This window comes from Pyrus communis, chromosome 5 (genome assembly GCF_041283825.1).
Source record: "Pyrus communis isolate YQ-2024b chromosome 5, ASM4128382v1, whole genome shotgun sequence".
Classification (NCBI taxonomy): Eukaryota; Viridiplantae; Streptophyta; class Magnoliopsida; order Rosales; family Rosaceae; genus Pyrus; species Pyrus communis.
In genome coordinates this window covers 35,253,452-35,281,259 of record NC_142569.1, presented here as the reverse complement: position 1 = coordinate 35,281,259, position 27,808 = coordinate 35,253,452, and the positions used below count along the sequence as shown (strand labels likewise).

At 38.8% G+C, this 27,808-nt stretch overlaps 2 protein-coding genes and 2 long non-coding RNA genes across 6 annotated transcripts; all 4 read right to left on the bottom strand.

The window, feature by feature from the left end:
• Positions 1–799: 799 nt before the first annotated feature.
• On the bottom strand, positions 800–2,648 carry LOC148697234 (uncharacterized). The gene is made up of 2 exons (XR_015963223.1): positions 2,207–2,648; positions 800–2,062 (listed from the first exon to the last, which is right to left on the bottom strand). It is a non-coding gene; the product is annotated as an uncharacterized LOC148697234 (long non-coding RNA).
• A 1,740-nt stretch (positions 2,649–4,388) lies between these two features.
• LOC137726364 (uncharacterized) lies at positions 4,389–9,803 on the bottom strand. Of its 3 annotated transcripts, none has more exons than XM_088695133.1 (7): positions 9,486–9,786; positions 9,146–9,395; positions 8,877–9,009; positions 7,791–7,938; positions 7,024–7,060; positions 5,890–6,214; positions 4,389–5,781 (listed from the first exon to the last, which is right to left on the bottom strand). In XM_088695133.1, the coding sequence occupies exons 2-7, from the start codon at positions 9,326–9,328 to the stop codon at positions 5,756–5,758; spliced, it is 852 nt and encodes a 283-aa protein (XP_088551259.1). In that variant the 5' UTR covers positions 9,329–9,395; positions 9,486–9,786; the 3' UTR covers positions 4,389–5,755. The 3 variants fall into 3 exon arrangements, with proteins under 3 accessions (XP_088551259.1, XP_068321384.2, XP_068321385.2); XM_068465283.2 differs by having other exon boundaries at positions 4,389–5,761; XM_068465284.2 differs by having other exon boundaries at positions 9,146–9,803.
• Positions 9,804–16,386: 6,583 nt separating this feature from the next.
• On the bottom strand, positions 16,387–18,125 carry LOC148697233 (uncharacterized). Its single transcript, XM_088693478.1, has 3 exons — positions 17,618–18,125; positions 16,717–17,511; positions 16,387–16,543 (listed from the first exon to the last, which is right to left on the bottom strand). The coding sequence occupies exons 1-3, from the start codon at positions 18,123–18,125 to the stop codon at positions 16,503–16,505; spliced, it is 1,344 nt and encodes a 447-aa protein (XP_088549604.1). The 3' UTR covers positions 16,387–16,502.
• An 8,092-nt stretch (positions 18,126–26,217) lies between these two features.
• On the bottom strand, positions 26,218–27,355 carry LOC148697232 (uncharacterized). The gene is made up of 2 exons (XR_015962111.1): positions 27,072–27,355; positions 26,218–26,988 (listed from the first exon to the last, which is right to left on the bottom strand). It is a non-coding gene; the product is annotated as an uncharacterized LOC148697232 (long non-coding RNA).
• Positions 27,356–27,808: the final 453 nt, after the last annotated feature.

The following is a 27,808-nucleotide window of genomic DNA, read 5'->3' as shown; positions in this document are numbered from 1 at the left end:
TGGCCCTTAATTGCGCGGCCATACTGTCACAATGTATACATATAGCAGTTACAGGCTTTGGCCACACTGGAATATCCTCCAGAAAATGTTTGAGCCACTCGGCTTCGTCGCCAACCATGTCTAAAGCTATAAACTCGGACTCTATGGTGAAACGAGTTATACATTTTTGTTTAGAGGATTTCCAAGATATTACTACACCTCCCAAGGTAAAAACATATCCACTTGTCGACTTGGATTCTGTAGCGTCAGAAATCCAATTGGCATTACTGAAGCCTTCTACAATAGGTGGATACTTTGTGTAGTGTAATCCGTAGTTAAGTGCATTTTTGAAATACCTTAACACTCTTACTAAAGCATCCCAATGCGCTTATGCCGGATTACTTGTATATCTACTAAGCCTACTTACTGCATAAGCTAAGTCTGGCCTAGTTGAATTCATCAAGTACATTAGATTTCCAATTACTTGAGAATATTCAAGTTGAGATATGGCGTTGCCTTTATTTTTCTCCAACTTGCATCCAGCATCAAAAGGAGTTATAGCAGGTTTGCAGTTAAATTGACCAAACCTTCGTAATATTTTTTCTGCATAATAGGATTGTGTAAGGACATAGTAATATTTTTTCTGCATAATGGGATTGTGTAAGGACATACCCTTCACTATTTCTCTTCATTTGAATTCCTAAAATGACATCGGCTTGACCTAAGTCTTTCATGTCAAAATTTGATTCAACATTTTCTTTGTTTTGTTTATTACATCTTTATCGCTTCCCATTATGAGCATATCATCCACATACAAGTAGACAATAACGCAAGTTTTATCATTACTCTTAATGTAGACACATTTATCAGATTCATTTATTTTGAACCCATGTGTCAACAAAGTATGATCAAATTTCTCGTGCCATTATTTTGGTGCTTGTTTAAGTCCATATAATGACTTAACTAATTTGCACACTTTGCTTTCTTGTCCTTTAAGCACAAACCCTTCAGGTTGTTCCATGTATATTTCTTCATCTAGTTCTCCATTTTAAAAAGCTGTTTTTACATCCATTTGATGTATATCAAAGTTGTATACAGCCGCAATCGCCATTAATGTCCTAATTGACGTTATGCGAGAAACTGGAGAATAGGTGTCAAAATAGTCCAACCCTTCCTTTTGGCGATAACCTTTGGCTACTAAACGTGGCTTGAATTTATCAATGGTTCCATCCGCCTTAAGTTTCTTCTTGAAAATCCATTTATGACCAATTAGTTTACTACCGGGAGGTAAATCAACTAATTCTCATGTGTTATTTTCCATAATGGATTCCATTTCACTTTTAATTGCTTCCTTCCATAAAGGATCCTCAGAAGAGGTCATTGCTTCTTTAAAAGTTCTAGGTTCATTCTCGGACAAGAAAGCAATGAAATCTGGTCCAAAGTTTTTAGAAACTTTGATTTTTTTTTCCCTCTTCTTGGTTCCACATCTTGGACACCAGAAGAAGAGGCTTCATCATGACTATGATCATGAACCCTTTTTGTATTAGAACCAGACTCCTTTTCTTTGTAAGGAAATATATCCTCAAAGAATTCTGCATCTGCTAATTCTAATATAGTGTTAACATGTATGTCAGAAATCGATGATTTTACAACAAGGAACCTATAAGCGGCACTATTATTTGCATATTCAATGAATACGCAATCAATAGTTTTAGGTCTTTGCATATTCAATGAATACGCAATCAATAGTTTTAGGTCCTAGTTTCGTTCTTTTTGGTAATGGAACTTGCACCTTTGCTAAGCAACCCCACACTTTGAGGGTTTTATAAGTGGGTTTATGTCCTTTCCATAGTTCATAAGGTGACTTGTGAATCTTCTTTAGAGGAACCTTATTCAATATGGTATTTGCAGTAAGTAAAGCTTCACCCCACAAACTGTGTGGAAGCCCAAAACTATTTAACATGGAATTAATCATATCTTTGAATGTTCTATATTTAACTGTCCAACCCTTTGAACTTCTTAGGCTTTTCAGAGTATTTTGGCACAGTGCCATTCATAGACATAGATTGTTGATCCATGATTTCTGTTTCAAGATTGTTGGATATATGTCAACAATCTGTAATAAAATTATATATGCTAATAAATAATAAATGTGAATAGGAAATTAACAGAGTATGAACAAAACAAAAATATAAAACAAACAACTTGAAGATCGAGGCTTACGTACCGCAATGTCCTTAAAACAAAAATTTCGTCCCTACTCAGTGCTTGTAGTTTCACGGACGTCTGCTTCACCAGGATTCAACGATCAAATTAGAATTCCAACACCGGAAAACTTAACTTCTGGCGAATTTATGTGTGATTCTCTCAGTAAGAATGTTTAGGAATGTAGAAGAAGAATTTGATAATTTATGTGTTCTAAATGCCGTGCAAATGGATGTATATATAGTGAGATTATGCCTATTCGCAACAGGTATGAGAATGAGATGTAACTGTTGGGTGACATCTCTTTAGAGGGGTGCTATGCTCTCTGCGTTTTTCCATTGGCTTCAGACTTCATTTGAAAAGATGAGTCTGTTCAAAATAATTTAATTAAATTCGAAATTAATTAAAAAATAATAATTAATTAAAGAATTTAATTTTCAGAGCCCAAGAGCCCCAATCTTTTGATAATTAATTATATATTAATTATCAATTAATTAGTACACCCCAAAGCTTAACCCCAAGGTTGAGCCCAATTTCATTCTCAAAGGTCCATTACTCCAATCACTATCTATAAGAGACAAAACCTCATAAAGTGAGGAAACCTTTTAGGAATGACCAATGTGGAACAATGAAATTTCTACTCAAAATTTCCAACAAAAAATTCGTATTGAGTTGTGCCAAAAAAAAAACAAAAAAACAAAAAAACTAAAAAAAGAATCAAACCCCAACTGGAGCAAAAAGATATTGTGAGGTGGTTAGAGAATAGCCATAGTTTAAGGTATCACAAGCTGCTCTAGGACCTTAAACGTCAATCGAGCTCCTTCAAACTTCAATTAATTAATATCTTAAAGTTTTATTTATAATATTGCCTATTTTTGTATTCATTGACAATTATAACTATGTGGATGTGTGTTTCCTTAAGACGAGATCAAGAAAAACTGTAACCTTATTATAATATGAAGTTTATTCCAATACGTAACTGGTCCCAAATTGAGTTTAAATTTTTTTATGACTTTAAGGAGGTTATTCCATATAGAGTATTACTTTAGAGAGGTTTTAATATATATAGTTTGGACTCTAACTAACAAGGTGAGAAACATTTTAGTGTGACCGTCGTATTTTCATACAGTGTTGTTATTCCACTTGTTATAATATGTGTTGATGGCATAGTATATTCTAATAGACCAAATGTATAACATCAATAATTACCTTGGAGGGCTAATGATTTCATTACATGGACTCATCTGTGCAACAGGCTCTATGCAATTTGAAACGAAAATGAAATCCTGAAAGAACTTGTTTTTGGCCTTTGGAGAATATGGAAATGCCGGAACGAGGTGTTTTTCAAAGGAACACTTAAATCACCGGTAGAAGCAACGGAAATTTGGAAGGAAAGGGTGATAGAATACAAGGAAGCACAACGGGCGAGCACAACAACCACAGATGCAGTGGATGGAACCAATGAACTGGAATTTGCAGGAAGGAAGGTGAGATGAAAAAGACCAGAGTTTGGGACACTTAAGGTGAATTTTGATGCTGCTTGGAATCCCCAAATACATAAAGGTGAAGTAGGATGGGTTATAAGGGACTTTGCCGGCCTGCTGCACTCTGCAGGAGGCTCGGGAGACCTGTACTTCCATTCTGATGCAATGGCTGAAGCTACTGCATTGAGGGTGTGCAAAGGAAGGCATCCAAGAGATTGAAACTGATGCAAAGACAATCGTGTAGATGATCAATAAGGAAACGGGAGTTGATGCATCTTTGGAGGCTATCATTGACGACATCTGGAATCTTGCTGAAACCTTCCAAACCGCAACGTTCACGTATGCCCATCGGGAATCCAACCATGCTGCTCATGTTGTTGCATCTTATGTCTCGAAGTATGGCGGTGTCCATTCATGGGTTTGTATTGGCCCAATTTTTATTTCAATATCTTGGCAGAAGAAGTAAACATTTCACTAAGAATCTAATAAATTTTTTGAGACAAAAAAAAAAGTAATTAGAAGATATACGTGTTAAGAGTGAATTGGTAACAATAAGTCACTAATACAATTACTCAAAAAGACAGTAAATCTCTCAGTTTAATTGCATGCACTGGCACTACCATCAATTCAAGGCATATTAATGGTCATGTTTAATTAAAGTTTGAGAAGTCACCAATATTCCCTCTGTAAATACTGCCAAATTTTTGAACTTCAGAAGAATTAGGTAATTAAAAGTCTCATAATATCATCATCAGAAGTAAACATAGAAGTCTCAAATCAAAAGCATATATAGTAGTGAGTAGCATATCCATTCTCAACCAGCACCGATGGAGAATGAATCTTAACTGTCCTTAATAGGATCCCTAATTGCAATCCAAAGCATAGACTTATACATATAATCAAAAGAGCATCAAGGTCCATTTCCAAGTAGAAGATGAACAGAGAGAGAGAGAGAGAGAGAGAGAGAGAGAGAGAGAGATGTGATGAGATGAGGTTGACCTATGTCCTAACCATGGTTGGTGCGTTAGTGGAGAAGAACCCAAGGGAACCAAAATATCTTCCAAGGATTACATGCAGCTGCTTTTGAACTCCACATCCATTAATGGAGTGCTCAAAAGGATGATGAGATTAATGTACTAGCAAAAGCTAAAAGCTAATGCTAAAAACTATCCCTCCTAAAATTAGTGAAATGGGGCCAAAACTCCCATAGTTTAGCCACACTTGATGAATTTACATGAAACGAACTAGAGTTTGTGATTTTCTTCCCTTTACCCTAAAGGAAAGGATCGATCGTTGGTTGGTTGGTTAGACACATTATGTGAAAGGTGACAAAAACTGGGTAAAGCTTTATAGAGACATGACTGTTCTTAGCTAGTTTCAAAATCCTAAGACTAGATGTTAACAGCCAAAACAATTGGGGCATTCCATGCCCATGTTTTTTTCCCCTAAAACTGCGCGCCTTTGTTTGTTTGAGGTGATTGATTAGCTGAAGATAGAGGGATAAAACATTTTTGGATTGAAATTTTTCAAAAGTGAAGGGCTTGCTATTTGTGTTGAATTTACAATATTTGCAAACCATTTTATGCATTTCTTTAGCCTTCCTAGGCCAAAAGTTACATTTTTCTTTTGTTGCCTCAGCCCCTCCAGGGCTAAGAATTTTAGAGGAAAAAAAAAAAAACTATTTTCCAACTTGGCTAAACCCAATAGCCTGAGTTGGTGTTTAAAATGATGCTTTCAAAAGAACTCTTCAAGGGGAAAATGAAATGCATGAGTATGCATGAGATGCACGTACCCCAGCCAATTGTGGAGATGGAATGATTTCATGTAGCCCCTTTGGGAGGCTTTGTATTTGTGCAAATTAATTAGTCCAAATACCAATTGCTTGGGCTAATTAATTGTGTGTTAGACGGCGAGAGAGGGAGGAAGAGATGGAGAAGTGAACCATGGTTAGGCCAGAGGTTGCCGAAAACTCAGAAGCATATGCAGCTGATGAGGGTGGAATCGAGTTTGAATAATTGAAGCCATGCATGCATGCACGCACTTTGGGATGAACTAGCGATGAGGGATTGGTGCAGGAAGGGCCACGGTTACGCCTGTGGCACAGCAAAACACACTGTCAAGGATATTAGCGTCTCCATCTATCTCAACCAAGATTAACTAGTTTAAAAGTTAAGAAATTTCTCTCATCTCAATCTAACAAAAATCAAATTCAAGTAATTACCTGGTGATTGCAAGGCGGGTGAGGGCGCAAGAGAAATGGGAGGACCATAGTGCTGGTAGCCTCCAACTCCACTTGAATTCATGGTCGAATACTGAAAAAGCTGCTGCTGCTGCTGCTGGTGTGGGTATTGGATACCAGTTGCATAGCTCGGCACACCTGAGCTACCATATGCAGCTGCTGCGGCTCCTCCATTCCCTTCTGATCCATATGAAAGATAAGGGTAAAAAGCCGCCGCGGCTGCTGCTCCGGCCACCATCCCAGTTGCAGGGCTTGTCCCGTACATAGGATACTGGCCTGCTGCCCCTCCGTACAAACCATAGTAGTTCTGAACATATATACCACATTGAACAGAAATAAAATCATCACTACCTTCTAGGAGTTAGTTAATTAATTGAAAATTACCTTAATTAAATTCAAGTTCAATTACTTGGTATTAGTATCTAGAAAGAAAAAGAAATTTTTATTTTTTTATTTTTTAATATCAGTAAACACTCAGCAAGCCGTGAAACTAATGCTGTGGAGTCTGTACATATGGGTTCCCAGTTACTTTCATATATGGTCGTGTTTCCTGTTTGTTTCCTTTCCTGTTCTGTTGTGTGTGCTGTTTGGTTTAGATCATAGTGAAAGCCCAACTACCAAGTTGGAACACGGGTGTATGTTAATCAAAGAAAAAAAAAAGTTTGGTTGATGGGAATTAGTTGAAGAAGTTAAATTGTTTTTAACAACTTGCCAACTTGGTATCGCATACATGGAACTGCCAAGACATGCAATGCATATGTGTCGGTTGGTCCCCTTTCCTTTTACTCCTTACGTAATATGGACGCTGTTGGAAGAGTAAAGTGCGTGCCTTTAGATTAATGTTTGATTAAAGAAAGAGAACATGAGAAAGCCAAATGGGTATAATGTTTTAGAGGAATTATTTGAGCTCAGAAATGAAAATGCAAATTAATGAGTAGTGTTACACTTACCATCTATTTACACCATTATTTGTATTATCTCTCTAATAGAGGTAGGTACGCATGTGAGTCTATCTCTATTAAAGAGATGGTACAAGTAAGTGGTAAGAGAAACATTTTTATAAGTTAATTAAGGTAATAATATAATATAATAGAAAAAGGAGAAGATTGTACAAACCGTAGGGTAAGTGTAGTCTGGCGAGTATGAAGAGTACCTGATCGAAACGGAAAAAGTTACAAGTCAGTCAGCATCTACTAAACAAGACAATATCGATTGTACGTATTCAATCGATGTGTATATTACTTTTATATGCAGCAAATTCATGCATGGTAAAAAAATACATATGCATGTTAATTAAGGTTGCGAATGCAATGCAGGCATGCGAAATTGATGATATAATCTGCATGTAATATGTGTATATATATTACATGTACTCTGTGTGTGTTTTGGGGTGGCGGAATGACAACCATGCCAAAAGGAATGAATATTGATCGCACTCATTTGTGTATGTGGTGGAGAGAGATATGAGCGTGCTTTTGAATCTTGATACGTAGTAGGGCTACTTTAATGAGGATGATGAGGTTGGGTGGTGGAAGCGCATGAGTTGGTAAAGCACGTGCAGCTTTCCATGCTCACATATTCATACAGCTAGCAAAGATGGATGGGGGTACAATATATAGCATAGCATATAAAGCATCTTCATCATCAATATATACAATATATATAGTTTTCTATGAAAAGACATTTGGTGCTCCTAGTATTTTAACTATTAAATCTTATTTTTTATATTTTTAAATAAAAATTTAACGTTGAAACCAGGTAGTTCGGAATACCAAAAAACAGTTTCAGTTAGCCATAAATAAAGGCTGTAAAGTAACCCTAGTTATATTATTTGATGATGGAGATGGTCAAATGGTCAATAAACGGGTACAATATATGCATACCCATAAAGATTGTAAGGTATCCCTTGTTGGATGGCATAATGAGGGAAGCTTGCTGCAGAGGGAAAAGCTGATCCCACTCCACCTCCAAACCCTGTTCGGAATGACCCCATTACCCTCCCAAAGCTCCTGCCTCCTCCTCCTCCTCCACCTGCCCATCATCCCCAGGCCAGTTAATCTCTTTGTCATTAAAATCATTATATTTCCAACAATAAACTTTGATTATACGTCACTGTTCAAATTAAAGACATCTCTCTACATGCTGCATAAATAAGTAATAACATCAGAGATTAACATTATTTCTCTAAAATATATAATACACGAAATTGCATTAACATTAATCTAATGATAAAATAATCAGAAGAAGGGGAAGAGTAATATATTGCATGCCACTAATTAACTCAAGCTTAATATTTCTACCATGATCAGTTTCTAACTTTTTATATCTGCTTGAACGAAGTTCAAATTAAGAAGAGGATGGAAATATGGTTCTTTAGAATGGTACGTATTGCATAACACCAATTTTTTATATATAGATATATATCCAACTATTTTTGCAAAAAGCACATGAGATGTTGGACTCGTTCGATAAAATTGATTAAACTTAAATAAAAAAAAAAATTGCAGAAATAAACTTATTTCTTAGTTGAGGAATATCCAAAGCTGCACTATTGCATATGTTTCACTGTGAAAAGAATTTTCCTCAAATAAGAATATTTTCGGACCACAGTCAAAATCTAATATATTCAATAACCTCTTCTTGGAAAGCACCAATGATATTAGTGAGGAATATCCAAAACTCTTAAGACTGTTCGCTAGCTGCCTCAACAAGTTAATTAACAAGAGCTGATGGTAATAGAAATAATATATAAATTAAAGTACCTTATATTAAAAGATAAGTATATGTGTTCACGTGAAAACGCGAGATTAGTTCATGATGAAGCTTTTGCAAGCTAAGATCCATGTATAACCTATGTTAGTTCAAACAGTACCTATATATATATATATATATATATGTATATGACAACATATGGTACCTTAATCATACAGAATTAAAATAGATTAATTAAAGAAGAAATAGAATATTACCATGCTTCGGAGTTGAAGGCTTGGATCTCTGAACACCGAGAGAAGCAAGGTTGCAGTTGGCCCTCCTCCCATCAATCACGGGAGCAGCATCCACACAAGCTCTCATCGCAGCTTCGGCTTCCCGAAAAGTTACCTACATATACACGTATAATCAAAATAATAATTAAATACCGTATTTAGATCTTTCATTTATTTCAAGATCTATCTAAGTGGCCAGCTAAAAACCCTATATACAATATATTGCCTGAAATGAAAGGGAAAGTGCATACAAATCCGTAGCCTTTAGATCTTCCAGTGGCCTTGTCAGTGATAACAACGGCCTCCAAGATGTCTCCAAACTGTTCAAAGTATTTCTTCATGGTTTCCTTCTGGGTTTCCCATGCCAACCCTCCAACAAACACCTTGGTGTAAGTCGTGTCGCCAAACTGCCCTGCCAGATTAGCTGGAGTCATCTTCAATTCTTGATTGATCGTGGCGATATGATGATATGATCAGCTCTTGATCGATCTCTCAGAAATCCTGTGCGGTGGTGTTGATGTTACTAATTACGAATTGAGTCCTATATATATATCTAGCTAGCTACTAATAATTGGTACGCACTACACTAACAATAGATCTAGCTCTAGCTTAGCTGCTGCTGGTGCTGTTCGTGGTGGTGGCGGCGGTACAAGAAGAAGAAGAAGAAGAAGAAGACGGATCTTGCTTGATATTCTGATTGGTGAATTTGGGGGTGGTGGTGGTGGTGAGGGTGTTGATAGCACACAGACAGACAATTAGGTCAGAGATCAACAAAAAGAGCAGAGAAGAGAAAACTAAAGAGAGAGAGAGAGAGAGAGAGAGAGAGAGAGAGAGAGAGAGAGAGAGAGAGAGGGAGGGAGGAAGCGAAAGTTAGAAAAAAGTGGAAAGCCCCTCTCTTAATACGGACATGAATTATATACACAGCCAGCCCCCACCTCTTGAACATTATTGTGCCAAATTCACTCATGCTCTACCTTTGGCGCGTCTTTATCACACTCCTCTCTACTCAACATGACTTCCAATTAGGTTTTATTAATAATTATTTTCTGGTCTGAGACTCCCAAACATGAATAATGGTGATCCCTTATAGGTACATGACTTCCAATTAGGTTTTATTAATAATTATTTTCTGGTCTGAGACTCCCAAACATGAATAATGGTGATCCCTTATAGGTACATGACTTCCAATTAGGTTTTATTAATAATTATTTTCTGGACTGAGACTCCCAAACATGAATAATGGTGATCCCTTATAGGTGCAGGGTTCCACGCGTAATCATAAGAGAGTGGGAATGGCTTCTGTTTGCATTATTATGTCTTTCATTCATTGTTGTCGTTTGATTATTTTAAGGGGGAGATGTTGAGTGACCTATTAGCCCCTGTCTTTGTACCAAAATTACGAAACTTACCAACAACAAGTGCCTTCGTTTCTTCAACATTTTAGTGGCATGTGAGCCACACTGATCAGTGGCGGGAACGGAACGGAACGGGGAAAGTTAAGTTTTTGGAGGGAATGATCGTCAATCAGAAAAACAGCAATCACGGGAAGTCAAAGGTCAGCCGTCCAGTTGGCAACCGCCGCTGTTTACAGTGGAAGATGATCCTTTCCGGATCTTCTCCGAATTTCTTCCTCCTAATCCACCAAATCAATGAATTCGTGTCATTTAAATTTAATCCAATGACTGAAGTTATTATAACTTTTAAATTGGTCCCTTGTTTGTAGTCATCGGATCAAATTTCAATGACACAAATTATCTAATTTGGTGAATTAGGATGAAGGGATCCAGAGAGTATTCCTTTCCTTCCAGATCCACTTTGTGGGGATCTTAGGGATCCTCACATCCAAGTCATTCATCATGCATTGTGCGATCAGTTTTCATCAGATATTATTTGTATTTCATTTTAAATAAAAAATCAAATGATTTCTGACTTCACGGTACATGATGAATGACTAAGATGTGAGGATTCTTAGGATCCCCACAAAGCATATTCGCATGGGATCCAATTCCTTTACAGTCTCCAACAATCATTTAAAAAAAAAGAGAGACTAAGGACCTGTTTGATACTCTACTTGAATCCAACTTGTTAAACTCAAAAACAATTTTCAAGTTTTAGGTCTTAAAAACTTGTTTGGTAGAACTATTTTCAAAAACTGAACTCAAGAATAACTCAAAAATATAGTATATTCTCTAAAACATAAAAAGTGACGTTTTAGAGTTTTAAAATTAAACTCACTCATTTCTTTTCTCTCACTCCAAATCTATCTATCTTTTCTTCTTTCTCTCTCCTCTTTTTTTTTAACCTTTTTCGTCTCTCCTCTAATCCGCTCTCTTCATTCTCTCAGTTCTTTCTCTCACTTCTCTTCCTCTCTATCTCGTCCGAACCTCTCTCTTCTTCTTTCTCCTTTCTTCAATCATCTCTTAATTTATTTTCTCCTCTTTTCTCTTTCTCCCTCTCCTGCGATCCCCTCTTTTTAGATCTCTTTGTTTAGTTTAAATCGTAAGATTTAAAAAATTTAAATCGCAAACCAATCAAGTTTTTTAGTCCTAAAGAAAATTGTTTTCAAAAAATATTCTTAAGAAATATTTTGAGAAATGATAAAAAATTTCAAATAGGATACCAAACAGACCCTAAATTTTGTAAATTAAATTTAGAAATTAAATAATATGATTATAGATGATTGAATTATGTGTCAAGCATAGTGACATTACCATGCTACTTTATCTGGGTTCACCAGTTCACCTAGGCAGCTAGGTCTTAAAGATGTATTTTTGGAGGCTAACTATACTTTTCATTTGGCAACGTCTTCGAAAGAAGTTGGTGAGATTCTAATTTTCTGATGTTTTAAAATTGTATTCATTTATGTCTTACATAAGTACAAACGACTAGTTTACCAAAAAAAAAAAGAGGTACAAATGACTAAGACCTGGTTTGGTACTGAGGTGATTCTGAAAAAAGCTGGTATCAAAAAAAGCTGGGAGCTGTTTTTGTGTTTGGTAAACATTTAGCTTCAGTTTTTTTTCACAGTTTTGGGTGAAAAAAAAGCCAAAAACAAGAAGCTACAAAACCCAGCTTTGAAAAATCGGTTTTTTTCATATCTGTTTTACATAAAAGTTTACCAAACACTATAATACTGTTTTTTTTTTCAAAAGCACTTTTACAAAAAAGTTTACCAAACACTCTACTGCTTTATTTCACAGCCGCTTATTCTCACAGTACAGCAGAATCAGCTTTTTTTCAAAGCACAGCAATACCAAACCAGCCCTAAGCCTCTGCTAAATTGTTGTGTTTTGTTGTCAATATGATTCCAATGTGTTTTGGTGAGATTTTAAATTGATGTGCCTATATATAAATATCACATCCCGACCCGGGCGGGACCACTTCCTGACCTCGACTCCGCCATAGCACGATATTGTCCATTTTGGACCCCTACCACACCCTCACGGTTTTGTTTTTGGGAACTCACACAAGAACTTCCCATTGCGTCACCCATCATGGGAATGTTCTCACGCGTTACTCGCTGGGTTACCCATCACAGGATCCATTCCCTTGGGCAATGTGGGATGTTACAATCAATCTCTTGTTCACCATGTCATCAATTTAAAATAGTCAATTAGAAAGAAGACATAAATTGATAAAATTTCAATACCTTGTAATGCTACAGTGTAATATGAAAATTTTGAAGTTGAAGAATAAGACTGTAGGATTGTTAGTTTTTGTTCTAGTTTCAAATTCCACTAATAGTTACTTGTCACATCCCAGCCCGAGGTCCACCGCATCCCGGGCCCGCTCCACCACCGTAGCACGATATTGTCCACTTTGGGCCCCAACCATGCCCTCACGGTTTTGTTTCTAGGAACTCACACGAGAACTTCCCAGTAGGTCACCCATCATGGGAGTGCTCTCGTGCGCTACTCGCTTAACGTCAGAGTTCCCATGGAACCCGAAGCCAGTGAGCTCCCAAAAGGCCTCGTACTAGGTAAGGATGGGAATATACATATAAGGATCACTCCCTTGGGCGATGTAGGATGTCACAATCCACCCCCCTTAGGGGCCCGACGTCTTGGTCAGCACATACGCGGCCAGGGTTAGGCTTTGATACCAAATTGTCACATCCCGACCCGGGGTCCACCACATTCCAGGCTCGCTCCACCACCGTAGCACGATATTATCCGTTTTGGACCCCGACCACGCCCTCACGGTTTTGTTTTTAGGAACTCACATGAGAACTTCCCAGTGGGTCACCCATCATAGGAGTGCTCTCACGCACTACTCACTTAACTTCGGAGTTCCCATGGAACCCGAAGCCAGTGAGTTCCCAAAAGGCCTCGTGCTAGGTAAGGATTGATAACAGTGTTCAGCAAGAAACCAGAAAATACAATAGAGAAGAAGAAAGAGAAAGAAAGATAGAGACGAGAGATAGAGAGAGAGAGATATGATATTTTTGTGTATTACAATCTGATTACTGCTTACAAGATATTTCACACTTATATATCCAAGTGTTATCTTATCTCCTAAGCTATATAACCTCCCATCTCTAACTAACTAACTGTCTTTTATATTCCTTTTTACACATTTGTGTCTTTGACCATACTACCCTTCAATATCCCCCCGCAATCTGAACTTGGGGACCCAAGTTTAAGATTGGAACAATGTTTGACAAATAATGGTCCGTGCAACCCGTTGGTAAGAATATCAGCAGATTAATCTTCAGTGGGAATGTAGGATACAGCCAAATCACCTTGTTGCACTTTCTCGCGAACAAAATGATAATCCATATCCAAGTGCTTGATTCGAGAATGAAAAACTGGATTGGCACTTAGTGCAATCGCAGGCAAACTATCACAGTGAATAACAGGTGATGTGGGCAGAAACACATCCAAATCCTTCAAGACTGCCCTTATCCACGCTAGATCAGCTGCAGTGTGAGCCAAGGCTTTGTACTCTGCTTCAGTAGAACTGCGAGAAACAGACCCTTGTTTCTTTGACTGCCATGAAATAGGACTGTTGCCAAGAAAAACAAGATAGCCAGTCACAGACCTCCGAGTGTTCAAATCAGCTGCCCAATCAGAGTCTGAAAAGGCCTCGAGACTCGGTGTTGTAGCTGCTGAAAATACCAGACCATATTGATTGGTACCCTTAAGATACCTTAAGATTCTCTTCACTGCGCCAAAATGAACCTCAGTTGGGGCTTTCATAAATTGACAAACTGAATTAACCGCAAAAGCAATATCTGGCCTAGTAAAAGTCAGGTATTGCAGAGAACCAAGAATGCTTCTGTAAAATGTAGGATCGGACAATGGCATTCCTTCAGTGAGAAGCAACGAGTTGTGTGGCTTACATGGTGTTGGGGATGACTTACAAGAATCCATTCCAGCTTTATGAAGCAAATCTGTGATATATTTCGATTGAGTGACACATATATCCCCATTTGAAGAATATGAAATCTGGAGGCCTAAGAAATAGCTAAGTCTGCCCAAATATTTCAGTTCAAACACTTCCGAGAGTTCGTGAATGACCTGTTGAATCTGGACAGAATTCGAGCCTGTCAAAATTATATCATCCACATACAACAGGAGAATAATGATATCACCACCAGTGTGCTTAACAAACAAACTTGTGTCAGACAAGGAAGCATGAAATCCCATAGCACACAGATAGGTGGTAAACTTAGAATTCCAGGCCCTTGGTGCCTGTTTAAGGCCATACAGAAATTTAACAAGTTTATAGACATAAGTAGAACAGGTTGGATCCACAAAACCTTGAGGTTGGTGCATATAAACCTCTTCTTGTAAATCCCCATGCAAGAAGGCATTTTTAATATCCAATTGTTTCAATTCCCAGTGATTCATCGCAGCTATAGCAAGAATGATTCTTACAGTTGTATGGCGAACAACAGGACTAAAAGTCTCGGAATAATCAAGACCATGCTCCTGTGAAAACCCTTGAGCCACCAATCGAGCTTTGTATCTCGATACACTACCATCAGACTTCTTTTTGACCTTGTAAACCCATTTACTACCAACCACAGATCGATTACTAGGATATGGAACTAGCTGCCAAGTCCCCTGAGCCCTGAGAGAGTCATATTCTTCCTGCATAGCTTGCTACCAATGGGGAAGACTTGCAGCTCTTCGAAAATTAGAAGGCTCTTTAGTATCAGTAATAGCTGTCACATAGGAATAGCCACCAGAGAACACTTCATCTGCTGTAACATATAAAGATTGTAGTTCTGGAAAAGATGTCAAATAAGCAACATAATCTTGCCGTTGTATAGTCCCACTTTTCAATCGTGTAACCATGGGATGACTAGCCACTGCATCTGGGGACATGGAATGATTGTCAGAATGTTCACTGAGTTGAGAAGAGACAGGAATTGATACCTCCAATGGAGAACTCTGATGAACAGACAACAAGGGTGATGCATTGACTTCTGGAGGAAATTCATGAGAAGCTACCATGTCAGAACTGGAATGCACATTGGACACTTGCTGCGAAGAAACTGGATCTAATGTGGAATCTGCACTGGATAGAGATGTTGTACTGTGAACTGCAGGAATAGGCATTTGAACCACAACCACATCACTTGATATGTTCTTAGACTTGCCAGGACTAAGACACCCTCGAGCTAAGTCTGTTTTATAGGGAAACATTTCCTCATTGTATATCACATGCCTAGACAATAACAATTTACCAGTGTTGATATCAAAGCAAATAGCTCCTTTGTATCCCAAGGCATAACCAAGAAAAACACACAGGGAAGATCTAGGTTGAAACTTATTACTGGTATATGGACGCAGGAAAGGATAAATGGCAGTACCAAAGACCCTAAAATTATGAATATCAGGTGTGTGTCCAAACAATATTTGATAAGGAGACTTAAACTCTAAGACTTGAGATGGCATTCTGTTAATCAAGAGAACTGCATGAGCACAGGCATGATACCAGAACATTTGAGGCAAACTTGCTTCTGTCATCAAAGTAATAGCAGTTTCAACTACATGTCGATGTCTCCTTTCAGCAATACCATTCTGCTGAGGAGTATAAGGACAGGAAACCATGTGAGAAATGCCTTTACTTGCTAGAAACTCCTTAAACTGTTTACTCATATACTCACCTCCCCCATCAGATTGAAAACACTTAATGGAAGCATGAAACTAATTAAACACAAATGCTGTGAACTTCACAAAAATAGAACAAGCTTCTGATTTATTAATCATGGGAAAAATCCACATGAATCTGGAAAATTCATCTACAAAAGAAATGTAGTACCTATAACCTTCTATAGATGGGATTGAAGATGGTCCCCATACATCTGAGTGGACTTTCTCAAACAAACACTTAGCTTTATTTTGTCTTACTGGAAATACTTGTCTACACATTTTTCCTTGTACACAAGATGAACACAAAGATGAACAAGAATCTTTACTAGTACTAATCTCAGCAGTTTTCAACATTCTAGCTAAAATATCCCCTGATGGATGCCCTAGCCTTTGATGCCAAATCGCAATCCTGACTTTCTGTCCTAAGAAGGCAGCACATCGACTCAACCTTGTAGCAAATGATTTATCAAAAACAGTGGCTGGAATCTTGAAAAGTTCCCCATCATCACTCCTTCCGTGGTACAAAGTCACCCTTGTTGCTTTGTCCTGTATAAAGAAATCCACATCATCACAAACAAACCAACAGCTATTATCTTTGCATAACATCTTAACACAAAGAAGATTGGCAGTAATTTGGGGCACATGCAACACATTATGTAGAATTAAAGCATTAGTAGGAGTTGTAATTGTAGAAGAACCAATGTGCTTGACTGCCAAACCTTCACCATTTCCAATAGTTATCTTCTCATCACCATTGTATGAATTGACTTGAGAGAGTGCATGAACATTGGAAGTCATGTGATGTGTGGCTCCTGTGTCTAGAATCCAAGTATCCCCAGTGGATAACCCATGTCCAGTGTTCTGTGATGGATTCTGTCCAATATGAGCCTGTGCAGTCATGGCAGTCAAGGAAGAGGGTGGTGGAGTACTCTGATAGGCAAAATTATTGCGATGATAACACTCCAGGGCAATATGGCCTCTTTTCCCACAAATCTGGCAAGCAAGGAACCCTGAATTTCCAGTAGCAGCCCTGTGAAAACAATTAGCTGCTGTATGTCCCCTCCTAGAACATATTTGACATTCGGGTGACACACCAGATCTGTAGGATGTATTGCCATTCCAAGTATTACTCCTTTGAAATCCATTACCAGAAAATCCACTGCCATTCTGTGACTGAACACCTTTACCATTGCCATTAAAACTACCATTGTTCCCTCTGTGACCAGATGGATTTCCACTACTAGAGAAGTTTCTTGAACCAGTAGTACTTCTATGATCAAAATTACCAGTGTTAGAATTTCCATTATACCTCCTATTGCCCCCTGAGAAATTGGACTTCTGGACAAACCTGTCACTATTCCCCACAAAACCTGAGCCACCATGAAATGCATTAGAATGATCACCATCAAACTCCCCTTGAAATCTTTGAGAGTTGGAACTCTCCCCAACTTCAAAACCAGTATGATTATTGTGAAAACCTCTGGAGCCAGATCCATCTCCATTAACATACATTGCTGCCAAAGATGTACTCAAGAAGTTGAGCCCTCAAATCTTTGTATGAAAGCGGAAAATCCCTAGCCAATATCACAGTTTTTATCATCTCAAACTCAGGAGGTAAACCAGATAGCACAGCTATAAGAAAATCATTCTCAGTGATCCTTTCTCCAGCAGAAACTAGTTGATCCTTAATGGCTTTAACCCGTAAAAGAAACCTATCCACAGATTCCCCACCTTTTTGAATAGTGTGGAACTCACTTTTCAGTTGATTGATTCTAACCATAGAGACAGATGCAAATCTTTCTTGCAAACAAGTCCATGCCTCACACGCTGTCTTACTACCAATAATGTGTTCCATAACATCATCAGATAGTGTAGCAATGAGAAGACTGAGCAAGGCTAGATCCTTCTTCACCCAATCTTTATATGCCATAGTAACTTCAGTTGTAACTCCGGACTCTGTATCAATAACAAATCTCGGAGGACATGGATCTTCACCCGTGAAATGATCAAAAAGATCATACCCCCGAAGAACAGACTGGAACTGAAAACTCCATTTAACAAAATTGTCATCTTGAAGCTTGACCGTAAGCATCCCAAGTAACCCTTCAATCTTGACATTCGACCCCATTGAAAAATCAAACACTGCACCAAAATATGATCTTAACACCAAAAAAAAATACTACCCTTCGTTGCTAATGGCTATCGGCCTTTTTCTTTCTCCAACACACAAACACGTATCACAATCAAACAATGGCTATCGGCCTCTTACAAACTCAAATAATGGCTATCGGCCTTTAATCTTGCTAATAATGGCTATCGGCCTTCAAATTCATAGACAAAAACCAAACAATCTTCACCTAGAACATATCACAAACAGATGGTGTGCAATGCGAAAACAGAAACCAAGAACCTGATATGAACGAACCCCTTGCCCCTTTTTTTTTTTTGACAAAGAAACTCTGTGATCTTGCAGCAAACATTAACCAGCACTCGCAATTCTTTAAACTCCAGCGGAAGAAACGGCACCAAGAATCGTCCGAGCAATTGATACCATGATAACAGTGTTCAGCAAGAAACCAGAAAATACAATAGAGAAGAAGAAAGAGAAAGAAAGATAGAGACGAGAGATAGAGAGAGAGATATGATATTTTTGTGTATTACAATCTAATTACTGCTTACAAGATATTTCACACTTATATATCCAAGTGTTATCTTATCTCCTAAGCTATATAACCTCCCATCTCTAACTAACTAACTGTCTTTTATATTCCTTTTTACACATTTGTGTCTTTGACCATACTACCCTTCAATAAGGATGGGAATATGCATTTAAGGATCACTCCCTTGTGCGATGTGGGATGTCACATTACTTGTATTGATTCTGATAATCGAAAATTTCAATTTTCCGCCGTCGTAGTTTAAAAGAAATTTTTGGATTAGTTTTCATGTATAGTTTTTTCTGACTGGGTACATTTGGCCTAGATCAGTTGTTTGTTAAAATTTTGTTTTATTTCCAATTACATGATCAAATTACAATTGAAATAGCTGACAACTAGTTGATGAGTCTGAAACCACGAAATGGATTTCGAATTCGATTTAGCGGGCTCTTTGTCAGCAGTAGGAAGAGTAGCAGCATGAGTCTGAATTGTGTCATCCAAATAACCAAATAAATTGTGACCTCACAAGAAATGGTTTCACCTGACTAAGACAAAGAAGATAGTTAAAATCAGTGAGTTTCAGAAAGTGAGCAATTTTAGGATCGGAGAGAGAGGGTCCAATGGGGGTAGAGGAGGAAGAGGCCTGAGTAGTCATGGTGGAAAAGGGGGGAAAGGGGTCACGGCACAAGGTAAAATATATTTGGTAAATATCCTAGGGGACGACAAGGATTGAGAAAAAAGGGAGAAGGTTAGGGTTTTACTAGGAAGGAAAACCTAACTGTATTAATTTTTAGCATTGGCAACAGTAAGAAACGAATAGATAGCAGCCATGTTAAAGTAAAAGAAGAAAAATAAAATAGTGAAGAAGAAAAAGAAGCATCTTATCTCGTGGAAGATTTTTTTTTTTTTTTTTTTTTTTTGTTGAAAAGAAAAAAGTTCTAGATATTGAGTATTGATTAGATGAACCAGCCACTTAATTTGTATATTTACTGTTTTGACCCCTTCCTAATTTTGTTGTATTTTGTTTTATCTGAAGTTGTAAAATTACGAAAATGCATCTGAAAGGGCTAAGTGGAATTTCTACATGGACATTTGAGCGCAAACAGAACGTAAATCAAACTTGTAAAGAAGAAGTCAAGGGAAATTTGATAATTTTCACTCACATAACTGAGTGGAACTCTTGGTATTCTTGCACATGGAAAATATCTCTTTATTTACTAAAATTGGCTAGCTTTTGATGCATATTGAAGAGAAAAAGCCTATTAATTCAGGGTCCTTTTCACCTCAGAAAATAGTGGAGGTCGGGAAAGAGGCCATAAAAGTTCCAATTAAGGTCAAAGCCCATAGAAGATTAAGAAACCCAAGGCCCAAGGGAGTTAAAAAGGGATATGCCCAAGCGTTAGAGCCAACTGCTTACTAGCCTGGTTCGACTGAGAAACATAAAATACTTTCTGACCACCAAGAACCCATGGGAAGACTGACAACTTTATGACACAAGGCTTTAGGAATAGGCCTACACAAACACCAATCAGGCCACGTGTCAATCACCAATAAAAAACAGAAGTTTAGGACGGGACATAAGGTGGTTGAAACATTGCTTAGAGTGACATTGTTACCTAATCAAGGTCGAATAGGTCGCTCAACATGTATTGATCTATAAGGATGTGCAATTCCGACTGAGCAAACATCACTTCATTGCTAAATGTCGACCTGATATGTTTGGGTCCTGCAAGAGAACAAAAGATAATAACAAAAGTTATAAAAAAAAAATTAAAAAAAAAAAAAAAAAAACATTTGCAAGTGGTCCCTTACCATAGTTGTGGATGCAAATTTCTTCCTCCTTATTATTGGACAAAATTGCACCTACAAAACAAATAACACCTTAGGTCAAGGCCAAGAGCATCACGCGCCCGCAATGAATTAGGGCGGGGGGGGGGGGGGGGGGGCTTTGGCCGAAGAACCTCCGATGCCAAAGTTAGAATTTAGAGAGAAAAGTGTTTGGAGAGCTTTTGGGAGTTTTGCAAGAGTGTGGAACTAGTTTTTCAAAGAAAATGGAGTCCTATTTATAAAGCATGGCCGGCCCTTGGATATTTTTTCGGTGGTGTAATGGTGATTAATTTGGTGATTAATGGATTAATTAGGAATTAATCCATTAATTAGCCTAATTAATTTAATTTATATGGAAGGTTTTGAAGGTTATGGAATGATTTCCTTGTAGAAGATATGGAGTAAAGATGGATGAGATAAATTTGAACTTGTTACCTATTTTGGGCACTCTTGACTCGGTTGATGGATGATTCTCCACTGCTTACGTGTAGGAAACCCGATATGTCTCAAGGGTAATTTTGTCATTTTTACCTAAAAATCCACGTGTCGCTTCTTGATTATTTTTGGCTCCACCGTGAGTATATGTTTGTCCATAGGCTTAACTGAGAGTGCAAGCTCCTCCATGCACTAAAACAGGAGTATACGTTATCTCAGGGGTCTAGTCAGGAGAGTACTCCGTTAGAACGCTCGGTTCGTGACCGGTCAAGTGGCTGCTTGCTGGGATGCTGGTGGAGAGGTTCGTTTGCCTTTGTCCTTCTTCGGGACACCTCGTCCGGGGCACATTGGATCTCTGTGTGTTGCAAGAGTTGATTCACCAAGGTTGTCTGTTGTGCAAGGGTGCTCGTCCACTCTATGACTTGTCGAGACAAGTGTTGTTCGCCAATTGGATTGGAAGAGCTTGGAAGGAATATGCCTCCTTGTGCAGTGGAAGTGTGGTAGGCTCCGGGCAGATAGTCTTGGGCCAATTTGGGCTACTTAGAATGTCGCGGGAGCAAGCTTTGCCACGGGAACAGGCTGGGCTACGAGAGTGGGCTGCTCGGCGTATGATGCATGCGGGTACGAGGCTTGGGCTCAGCTTAGCAACGCGTTGGGCATGGAGTGACATGGCTTGGGTCGTGGCCTTAGTGCCGTGAGCCACCTTGGATGGCACGGCTTGGGCCGTGGTGGTGACACCATGGACCTTGCCACGAGTGGTTACCGTGGTAACTACCACGGTGGTTCCCGTGGTGGAAACTCGTGGTGGTGGTGCCGCTCCACCTATTGTCACATTTAGCCTCGTGGATCGCCGTAGTCCCATCTCTTGAATGTTGAAATTTTCATTCGTTGAATTTTCTAAATTTCTAGCCATTGTATTTCTATTTTACGTTTTATCAAAGAATTTTTGCAATTAAAAAATTCTAATAATAAGAATGTACGAAAAATCTACAAATGGACAAGAAAATAGAAAATCTTGGATGCGAGAGTCTTCTATGAGTGTGGGACTCAACTCTCAATGAAAACACCAATTTGTGGATGTAAAATTCTTCTTCCTTGTTCTTGGACAAAATTGCACCTACAAAATAAATAACACCTTAGGTCAAGGCCAAGAGCCTCACGCACCCACGATGATTGGGGGGGGGGGGCTTTGGCCGAAGAACCTCCGATGCCAAAGTTAGAATTTAGAGAGAAAAGTGTTTGGAGAGCTTTTGGGAGTTTTGCAAGAGTGTGGAACTAGTCTTTGAAAGAAAATGGAATCCTATTTATAGAGCATGCCCGGCCTTCTTTGGAAGAGACAGTGGCCGGCCCTTGGATGTTTTTGGGGTGATGTAATGGTGATTAATTTGGTAATTAATGGATTAATTAGGAATCAATCCATTAATTAGCCTAATTAATTTAATTTATACGGAAGGTTTTGAAGGTTATGGAATGATTTCCTTGTAGAGGATATGGAGTAAAGATGGATGAGATAAATTTGAACTTGTTACCTATTTTGGGCACTCTTGACTCGGTTGATGGATGATTCTCCACTGCTCACATGTAGGAAACCCGGTGTGTCTCGAGGGTAATTTTGTTCTCTTCACCTAAAAATCCACATGTCGCCACTTGATTATTTTTGGCTCCACAACAGTGGTGGAAAGACGTTGAGCCCTTGCATGACATCGTGGATTCAAACCCCGTTGGTGGCTAACCTAATATCTAATCTAACAAAATCTATCGTTTGAAATTTTTTTATAAAAAAACATTTATTACCCATTAAAAATAAACTATTATTAATTGTATTATTTACTTTCCATAATTGTAATTAGTATTTTTTATAATTGTAATTAGTGTTTTATAAAAAAAAGGTAATAACAAAAATTATTAAAAAAAACATTTATTACCCACTAAAATAAATTTGAAGATGCTGTCAAATTTGATAGTAACTCACTCTTCTACCATTTCATGTCATGCCACATAGGAATTGACATTTCGGTTGAAAAATACTAGTGCTGTCTTTTTTTACCGTTATTGCTGATGTGAACTTTTTGACATCTCCTTTGGAGATGCTCTTAAGGGCTTATATAAACAAGTGAGAACCTCTTGTAAGGGGGTCGGACAACTAAAGGAAAAGAGAATTATATAAGGTTTAGTCGAGCACTATTTGTAACCTTTGAAATCTATGCAATCCGAGCAACAAATGGATGTAGGTAGTTTTGAGGGGTGAACCACTTAAATTGAGTCTCATTTCATTTCAGTTCCGATTCCGAACCCACCAAGGGTTAATTGTATTAAGTTTATTAACATGCAAATTTTGAGCGTTAACAATTTGGCATCGTTTATCGAAAACGCATACAATTTGGTTGTGTTTTCTACCCAACTGACTTAGACATTCCATGACAATGTAGTCAAACTCCCCTAGTCAAGCCGTAAGAAAGCAGAGATGGCTCATTCCATTGACGCCACATGACCCATAGGACAAAGGGAACAAAAAATAGAGGCCCGAGTACTGCCTGAGTGCTTAACAAGATCGCCCATTCCCCCTGGAGAGTCGCCTGCACCAGATCCGAGGGATAACAAAGGTTAAGAACACCTCGAGACCATTATACTGGCATACCGAGAATAGTCGAAACATCATTTCGCATAAATTCAACCTTGACTTGCACTGCAGACCCATTCGCCAGAAGCAGAAATCCTATGAGATTGAGCGTTATGAGGTCATGAATGTGGAAGTGGATAAACTACTCAACATTGAATTTACCAAGAAGGTAGATTACCAAGGATGGGTAGCAAACATTGTGATGGTCAAGAAGGCAACTTCGGTCGAAAAATCAAACAATTGGTGCATGTGTACGACTTACACGAATCTCAATGGGGCATGCTTGAATGATAGTTTTCTTCTACCATGTATCGACTAACTTGTGGATGCCACCGTGGGTCACAAATTCTTAGCTTTCCTCAATGCTTTCTCGTGGTACAACCAGATTTCCATTCACCTGCCAACTAGAACAATACAACTTTCAAAACCGACCGAGGACTTCATTATCGTAATGCCTTTCAGACTCAAGAACTCGGGGGCTATGTATCAGTGGTTTGTCACGCAGATGTGCGCCGACCATATAGGGAAAATGGTGGAGGTTTATGTAGACGATATACTTGTGAATAGTAGGAAGGAAAATCAGCACGTGGCCAAGCTGCCCAGAGTGTTTGAAATCCTCGATGCCTACAAGGTGAAGTTGAACCTTGATAAGTCTGCTTTCGCAATTGGCTTAGGAAGTTCTTAGGATTTATGGTAAGCTAGAGAGGGATAGAGGCGAATGTAGAGAAAATATGGGCACTCACCGACATGGCACCACCACAAGCAAAGAAGGAAATCTAGAATCACATTGTCCGTGTGGCGGCTATAAACCGGATCGTCTCTAGATCAACAGACCGATGCCTACATTTCTTCAAAGCACTCCCAAGAGCTACGCGGACGATTAAATGGACGACAAAATGCCAACAAGAATTCGTTGGCCAGAAAATGCACATTGGTCGAGCGCTAATGTTATCCAAACCCGAGAACGGTGAGCTACTTAATATATATTTGGCAGTTTTGTTGTCGGCAATTAACTCTGTTCTTATAAAGGAAGACGAGCGTAATACAGTAACCGGTGTACTATATTAACCGAGCATTGCACGATATTCAAAAGTCAAAAAGTTAACGCCAACCCTTAGCATGTCGGCTCAGATTCTCCGACCTTACTTCCAAGCTCACTCAATTGTGGTATTTACTGGATATCTGCTCTGGTAAGTGTTGAATAAACCTGAGGTCTCGGGGAGGCAAATCAAGTGTGCGATTAAGTTGGAGGAATTTAACATCCGCTTCTAGGCAAGGCACGCTCACAAAAGGCAGGCTATGGTAAACTTTATCCTAGATTTCACTCCGCCCAATAACCAAAGGAACACGTTGAAGGATTTGGCTGCTTCTTCGAGCAAGACGACTGCTTAAGAAGCATTGCCCGACTAATGGAGTCTAGGGAATTTCAGTCTCCGGACGAGAACATGGCAGCCTATGTTAAACAATGTAAGTGTCGGTGAAGATGTTTTTGAAGTACCATTATTTATTTCTTATGGGTGGAGAATGTCTGAGCAAACGGTCTAACGAGACTAGTATTGGTATCGAAATAGAACATTAAGCAGTTGATACCGATCAAACACTTGGATAAGCTAGGTATTCTGTACCCCAAGTGCCCAAAACATAATTTGTCAATTTGGAACACCAAAGGTCTTCATCACGGATAATGGTTGGTAGTTCGACAACTTGAGTTTTAGAAATTATTGCTCAGGTTATGGCATCGATTTGCGTTTTCCTCACTATACCACCCAAAGGAAAGTGGTCAGGTAGAAGCCATCAACAAGATCATAAAAAATATTTTAAAGCGATAGCTGGCTGCTACCCTGGACAAAGGTGATTGGCCGGCTCTAATCAATAGGTCTTGTGGTCGTATTAAACAACGCACAAGGGTGCCACCGACAAAATGGTATTTGCTTTGATGTTAAGATCGGATGCAGTCATACCCGCTGAGGTGGATGAGCCCACTCATCGAGTTGAGTTCTTCAACCTTGAGGAGAATCGTGAGCAACTAGCCTTAGTTTGGATTTCCTTGAGGAAAAGGCTGAACTTCATCAAGTATCATAGCAACAAAAGATTGCTCGGCATTATGACCAGAATGTTCGCCAAAGGAATTTTAGCCATGGGGATCTGGTGTGACGAGTTGTGACGCCATTTACAAAGGAGAAGGCGACATGCATTTTCGCTCCACGTTAGGAAGAGTCAGACAAGGTGGTCGAGGTGGAGCGACTAGGAATGTATCCACTAATTGACCACGAAGGATGACAATTGACTTACCCTGGAATATTGAGCATCTCAAACAGTTCTATAGTTGGAAATGGGCCAGGTATGGTGTAAATAAAATTGTGGTAAGGATGCAGACCACCTTTTGGAAATACGGTGGGAACATGGGCCACATTTTATAAATGGAAGACTTGCCTGACTCCTTTGAATTTTAGGAGGGGGGGATGCAAGAGACATACTCCAATTTTGAAAAAAAAAAAAAAAAGAATAAGAAAGAAGTTTGTTGAAAAATAAAGTTAAACCAGGTCGGCCCTTACTACACTAAAGCCTGCATACACAGATCTTCCCGACTTTAATGACTTTCAAGTTTAAACTAATTATCACAGTCATATAAAGGTTAAAAGATGATCCATCATACATTCACACAACAACAAAGCATAAAATACATAATCCATAAATATATTAAAAACGACCCTTAAGGCCTAGTCCAAGAGGGAAAAGCGAAAAATTACTACAACCCAAGTGGAAGTGTTCAAAAAGCTTAAAAAGAAAAGCATAAAGAAAGATGTGGGGCCTGATCTAGTAAAGAGATCAAATGGCTTAAGAGTCTTGCTTGGGGAAGTTAAGCGTTTGGTCACAAGAAGGGGCTATGGTGTGCTCAACTGAGGTCCCGGTCGTCTGCTCAAGAGGTGGTAAAGTGGAAGGGATGGTGTTCTAGGGAACTTCTGTAATGATTGCCTCTTCCACCTCGTCATGCTTGGAACCTCTTCCTCACTCCCGACATCCAGGTCATAGTCGGGGTGAATTGCCTTCACCTTTTTATAGAAGTCCATATAGCTGGAGAACTGGATACATTCAGGAGTATGAAGAAAACTGTGTATGTCTAAAGTACTGTTGGACATAGTGTTATCTAGAGCTTTTGAAGACGTCGTTCTCATGCAGAACCCGAACATTATCTTTAGTCTCATCAAACTCCAAAGAGGTCTGGAACTGGCTAGAGGTGGCTTGCCTTTACTCCTTCCCCAGATACTTGGTTGTTTGTCACAGCCAAGCATTTTCCTTATTCGCCAGCTCGACCATTTTGCAGAACAACCCCATCTCAAGCTCTTTTGCTTTCAAGTTCTTCTTTAACTTAAACAAGGCTTGCTCATTCTCAACATTCATTTTTTTCCTTACTAAATAGCTTTTCAAGCGCTAGTAGTGGCAAACAGAGCCTATAAAAGGACAAAAGGCAATGTTATTAAGAAGAATAGAATTTTTGGTTATGAAAAGAATAAGTCCAGAGCTTGTGACTTACCCTTACATGGAGATCGATAGTTGTTGCCACTTGGTTGACCGGCCCACCTCAGAGACTAAATAAACAGCTATGCAATCACCTTCAAGCACTCCCCGACAGACTGGGAGGAAGATGTCAAACTCTTTCGCCGAAGCGTCCTTAGTTGGCACAAGAGTTAGGCTAGGCCTCCCTAAGTTGTGTGCACCAAGGGAACCGACTGCTTATTTCTTATGGGGAGGAGTCGATGAATCGCTGGCGATGAGACGTTTGCTGGTGGATTTGTTCGTTCTGCCACTCGAAGAATTAACGACCGCCACCCTCGTTGGCAAACCATGACTTTCAGCAGCTATACTCATGGTAGCCCCACCTGTGCTTCAACTAGTGAAAGGAAGAAGACAATAGAATATTCTGTCACACTAACAGAATGGTGGTGCTATGTACACCAACTGCTAGGCATAATAAAATTTTGCACCGAATTTATGCACCAAATGATGTGGCACTAATCAAATTTTTACTTCAACTTAAGTTCAAATTTGATGAATAATTGTAATGAAAATTTATACAATGTAAAATGTGTCACATCATTTGGTACATGAATTCAGAGTATGTAACACCACCCTATATTCTAGATGTTGAGTATTGATTATAAATGCTTCATGTACTTGATGACACTACCGAGTTACCAACGACTGAGAATGGAAACAACGACTACTGATTAACTCCTCTGCACTTTTCTAGTTTGTATGGTAATATTGAAG